General features: G+C 45.0%; 1 protein-coding gene across 2 annotated transcripts in view; it reads left to right on the top strand.

The window, feature by feature from the left end:
• Positions 1-1,046: 1,046 nt before the first annotated feature.
• Positions 1,047-6,000, top strand: part of PRR36 (proline rich 36) — an 80,427-nt gene continuing 75,473 nt past the window's right edge. The window contains exon 1 of one of the 2 annotated variants that reach the window (XM_068274534.1): positions 1,047-1,146. Coding sequence is in view for 1 of the 2 variants with exons in the window: in XM_068274533.1 (XP_068130634.1) it covers positions 1,222-1,258 (37 nt within the window). In the remaining variant the exon portion in view is untranslated. Of the gene's footprint in view, positions 1,147-1,174; positions 1,259-6,000 lie in introns of those variants that run through there. The other variant, XM_068274533.1, reaches the window with a different exon arrangement.

Raw genomic sequence — 6,000 nt, 5'->3', positions numbered from 1 at the left:
ATTGCCTGTCACTACTCCTATCAGGATCGATCCGGGTCCATGAAGTCCTAACAAATCCGGACTTTGCGTTCAGTTTTTCGCAACGGATCCCCGGAACGCACACCAATCCGTCTTGATAGTGAGTGAAGACTGTTGCTATTTCTAACATTAGTATCCGTGGCTCCGGTTTTGGTCCGGGCTCCAAAACGCAAATGCAGCTAATCCAGTCAGACTTCAGTCACACCACCTGATCTGAATGCTTTTTCAGGGTCTATGGCTAAAAGGATTAGAGGCAGAGGATCAGCAGGACAGACAGGCAACTTGCATTGTTTAAAAGGAAATAAATATGTCAAACCTATATAAATTAAAAATAATAATGATTATTATTAGCACAGCAATAGGTGTGGAAACGCCTTCTGGCCAACGTTAACATTTCAGGGACAGATAATAATATTGAAATGGACATTTAAAGCAGAATATCTGCAAGGAAAAATCAGTTTGAAAATGAATTGCAATAAGGGCCCTTTTCCACTAGCAGTCGCTAGCGTTCGCGCTGAACGCTAGCGATTGCTGAATCGCAATTCCGCCGTTTTCCCGACGTTTGCGGCCGCGATTTTGCTATGCTATGCACTGCATAGCAAAATCGCGGCAAAAGTCGCTCCGCGGCGCGATCGCGATCAAGTAAAAAACGAATCGCGGTAGTGGAAATGACCTACCGCGATTCCTATGTTAAAAAGCAAACCGTAGCGATTGTAAAATCGCTAGCGGTTTGCGGTTTTGCGATTCAGCTAGCGCAAACGCGCTAGTGGAAAAGGGCCCTAAAGGATATAATTTGGGGGATACATGTAACAATTTATGGATTTTTTTCCCTTTAATAATTCCCTCTCAGAAAAGAGTTGAGGATTAGAGAAGAGGACAACAGTGCCATCTAGTGGTTATAAAAGGGTGCACTGTCTTGTCACCTAGGGCAGGGAGGGACAGTCTTTATAGATCACAGGTGTCCCTCCTCTCTATGTGTCATTTCTTTTTTAATACAAACGTCAATATGATGAGGCAAGACTGGCCAGATATTCCTGTTGTGTGACCCAGTTGTGTCGGTGAGGTGGAGCTGGAGGGAGAAGCAGAGATTGTGTCACTGTGTTCGCTGCACCTGAGATTCTGTGAAAGGTATTGCACTGTGTGTGGGGGAGACTGAGGGCGCTGTAGTGTGCGGGTGGAGGATGCAGTGGGTGTCTTGCAGTGATGCTGGTGATAGGGGTGACGTCATGTCTAAAAAATGGTGAGTGGGTGGGAGCTGTTTCCTTTGTGTTATCAGCACCTTTTATAAGACATAAGAGTGTCTGATGAGGTTATCTCAGTTTGTACTGTGGTCAGATATAGATGATATGGGGTGAACTGTTAACAATGGCTGTATACCCAAGGGTTAACTTCTGATGGGCTCAGGGAGTATTTCATTTGACAAGTTTTGAGTTTACAAAATACATGTTAATCTTTAATATTCACTGATATAAAGAGGAACTGTAACGACATATCGTAGAATACAGTAAATTATTCAGGAAACCCACTTTTACTTTAAATATACTGGTTTCAGCATTAAAACACTTCCTATAGATATATATCGGTGCACATTGGTATGTAGCCCTCCCCCCCTCCCCCAAGCATTCTGGATGAGCAGAGATCTTTTCTACAGGCTATAGAACTCTCAGTACACAAACATTCCGCAGATATCACCTGCCAGTAGATTCTGCCACCTGTGATACATTTCAGAAAGTAATTCTGGAAAAGGAAAGATTTTACAATGGGCAAACACTAACTAAATAATGTATGAATGAATATTGTAAAAAAAAAAAAAAAAAAGCAACTTTATTCATTATGTTATTTTGACAGTTCCTCTAAGACCACACCTGGAGTGTACTGATACTGTAAGTGTGAGTACTTGTGGTGATGTCAGTCACATGAGGAGCAGGGAAGCTCAGGGCCATGAGAACTCACGGAGCAGCATGTGATTAGTTTCGTCAGCTGATAGATTTGCAGAGCTCTGATTTGCTGCAAATACTTCATATTAAGTGCTTGATGGTGCCCAGCAAAGCAGAGCCTTACAAACCAATCACCTGATCACATTTTGGCATGAGTTCCCTGGCAGGAGCAGCCTTAATGAGGGGGTAGTAGGAAGACCGTATTTTCGAACAGCAGTAGCTCAAACCAGGTTTATAATCTTCATGGGTGGATTACATAAGTGGGAAAATTGGAAGGCAAAAAAGTTTCTCTGAAAAAAATACCTGTCTCTATAATTAATAAAAACAAATGTTAGTTGCACATGCCTGCAAGCATATACAGTAGGAGAGGGGTCTCAAACTCAATTTACCTGGGGGCCGCAGGAGGCAAAGTCAGAATGAGGCTGGGCCGCATAAGGGATTTCACAAAAAAAGTCAATCGGCCGCTCCATTCAGCACAATGCAATAAAATACAAGGAACCCAGGGGGATATAGTTAAAAACATCATGCTGGTAGGTGTCAGGATATAATTAATTAGTTGTGGGTATAGGCATACCCACAGGCACTGCTCGGAGTCCCTTTAAAGTGGATTGAGCTGCATTCCAATTAGTAGCGGATGCCCCCTTTACCACAAGAAATCTTTACCTTTTATCAAATAGATAATCAGGGGGTATGTATGGCTGATATTGTGGTAAAACCCCTTCCACAGTGTGATGTCATGACCTACCGTAAGTCCTGACAGTTTGCTGTCTGTGAACCTCATTGCATTGTGGGAAATAACGGCTTTTTCCAACTGCCAAACAAGCCCCATCTCCCTCTGTGTATAGAACTCTTAGTAACGAACATTCCGTACAGATCACCTGGCAGAACTAAAGGTGTCACCACCAGTGATAAATGTCAGAATGTAAATCAGGGAGAGGAGAGATTTTACGAAGGGCAAACACTGACTAACCTCTAAATGAGTATTGTAAAAAAAAAAAATAGCAATTTTGTTCATTATGCTATTTTTTACTACAGTTTAGTTGCATTTTATGATCGTAAGAGCTAAAACCAATTGCAGCTGGTTGCAAAACCTGATAGAAGTAAAACCTTGGATTGAGAGTAACTTGGTTTAAGAGCACTTTGCAATGCAAGAAAAAAATTATTGTGAAAGTTTGACTTGATATACAAGCAATGTCTTGACATACAAGCAAAACAAAGTATACCTGCGTCACATCATCACAACTGAGCCCATAGTTAATCTCCCTTACGCTAGGTACACACCATACAATTTTGTATATAGATGGTTCAATAGATAATTTCCGACATGTCCAATTTTATTTACGATCGTTTTTCTGATCGATTTCTCATAGAAGTGAATGGAAATAGATAAGAAAAAATAACAGAATTGAATCGGAAATCGATCGGACGGAAAATCGACGGAAAAAACACACCCAGCAGTGCTGCAGGATTGTACTTTATTGTACTCAATCTGAGTGTAGAGATTGTGCAAAGTCACATTTCCATATAATCCTCAAAAGTAACTGTCATTGGATAAGTTCCTTGTTAAAGCTAATGGGAATCGATAAATAAAAAAAGTCAGATACTCACCTAATGCTGGGCATGCACGGGCCGATGCGCCCTTATCAATCGAGCCGCTGATGGCTCGACTGATAATTTCCGACAGGTCCGATGACCCGCCGGATCGATACCCCGCTCGATCCCCGCGGGCAGACAATAGCGGGGAATCGAGCGGAAGAGAAGGAGTGCCCGCGGGGACGAGCGGTAATCGATCCGGCCGCCCACGGGAACGCGGCAGGAGTCGATCCGGTGGCTAATCGAGCCACCGAGTCGACTCGTGTATGCCTAGCATTAGGAGAGTGAAGGCTCGGGTCCCATTGAGCCTTCCCTCTCCTCTCCCGTGCCCTCGGTGCTGCACTGGCTACCCAGTTTAAATCCCCTGCCGAGGGGACTTCGGAAGTCTTCGGGAGCCGAGTCCTCCTGAAGACAGGCGGCGCATGTGCGAGTGCATCATAGAGGGTGTGTGCAGTGTAGAGCGGCCCGTCTTCTGGAGCACTCGGGCTCCCGAAGCATTTCCGAAGCCTCCCTTCGGTGGGGAAACAGCGGTATTTGAACGAAACGGTCGAATACCGCTACGGGGGAGCCAGCACAACACCGAGGACCGGGAGAGGAGAGGGAATGCTCTATGGGACCCAGAGCCTCCTTCTCCTTAGGTGAGTATCTGACTTTTTTTTTTTTTAATTACGGTTCCCATTCACTTTAAAGCCAGAAAAAAAAGGTTGGGGCGAGCCAACAGATGGCAATGATTCGGTCAGTTATAGTGAAAGTCTAATTAACAATTTTATTTTATACTATCCTATATAATAATTGGCAAGTGTCCCTGTGTACTCCTGTCCCCGTGTCCGTGCTGAAGCGTTCTGCCGCAGTCCAGCCGGCTCTAACAGCTGCATGCGTCCCTGTGGCTGCTATGGCAACAGGGCTGGAGGGGCGGTCACAGGTGGCATGCATGTCCGCGACTTAATCGAGGTGAGCCAGTGCGGGGGTCGCGGCCGGAGCCCAGTGCTGGTTTTTAAATAGGCCGGCCTAGTTTTACTATAACGGTTTTTGGATTGTGGAATGAATCACATGGGTTTCCATTAATTCTTATGGGGAAATTTGTTTTGATATACTGTAAGAGTGCTTTGGATTACAAGCCCGAATTATGCTCACAAACCAAAGTTCCACTGTAGTTGCAAAAATTTTCAGCACAGCGGCCCAAGCCTCCAGAGAAGAAAACAATATGGCTGCCCCCCAGTGGCGTAGCTAAGGAGCTGTGGGCCCCGATGCAAGTTTTACAATGGGGCCCCCCAAGCACTCTATGCATAACAATTGATACGGCGCACCAAAACCTGCCAATGGCAACTACAGTGTCAGAGGTGCAGGAAGGGGATGGGGAACAGTTTGTTAATGATTACCACTATTCAAAGTATCTATAGAAGTGATTATTATGAACACAGGACCAATAGAGAGCTAATACTGTAGTTGAGGGAGGGCCCTTCGGGGCCCCTCTGGCCCAAGGGCCCCGATGCGGTCGCTACCTCTGCACCCCCTATTGCTACGCCCCTGCTGCCCCCACAGTGGTGAAACCCCAGAAATATGCAACTAGTTCTGACATTTGCAGACCTGCTCAAGGTGTTTCCTTTTGGTTAGTTTTGATAACATTAGAAAGTTATGTTTTACAAGTGTGGTTTAGGCTTTTCCCAGCGCAGAACAGATACACTATAAATAAGGCAGTAGGAACCTCTGTGTGGCAATTTGTGCTGGTTTATGAATCAGTTCCCCAGGTCTTGGGTTTGGTGGAAAACACCTTTGACTTCAGAGCTGCACAGCTCACACCCAGCACATTATACTGCAATGTGAGGCTTTGATTAGGAAAGCACAAAGCTCTGAGATTCCTGCTATGTTGTTGCCAGGCAATGATTGTCTCTGTGTTCTGTTTCCCAAACTCATGTCCAATTTTCAGATGAGTCACCTCATGTTGGGGGCTGCAGAGCTCTGGATGTAAGGAAGGCCAGCCTGTGCAGGAAAGGATGCTGTGAGTGGGTGGTTTCACTTGGGAGATCCTGTGTTCACTTAATACAGCCATTTCCTGTTTTCTTTTTGTAATACAGTACTTCCTTGTACCCAAATGGTTTTATTTCACTGCCTTCTACCATACATACATCATAGCTCCCAACAGTCCCTCTTTGGGAGCCCTGTCCCTCTTTCCTTCTCATTTGTCCATCTTTCTATGTAAATATCTATATTTCTCTACTAAAAAATATGTTTGATTGTCCCTAAACTTTATTTAAACCTTTTAAATTGATATATTACTCATTTTAAAGGGAAGGTTCAGGGAGGGAGGTAAAAAAATAAAAATCAATATCCACTTACCTGGGGCTTCCTCCAGCCCGTGGCAGGCAGGAGGTGCCCTCGCCGCCGCTCCGCAGGCCCCCGGTGGTTTTCGGTGGCCGACCCGACCTGGCCAGGCCGGCTGCCAGGTCGGGCT

The sequence above is a fragment of the Hyperolius riggenbachi genome, chromosome 3 (genome assembly GCF_040937935.1).
Source record: "Hyperolius riggenbachi isolate aHypRig1 chromosome 3, aHypRig1.pri, whole genome shotgun sequence".
Classification (NCBI taxonomy): Eukaryota; Metazoa; Chordata; class Amphibia; order Anura; family Hyperoliidae; genus Hyperolius; species Hyperolius riggenbachi.
This window is presented reverse-complemented; position numbering and strand designations above follow the sequence as displayed.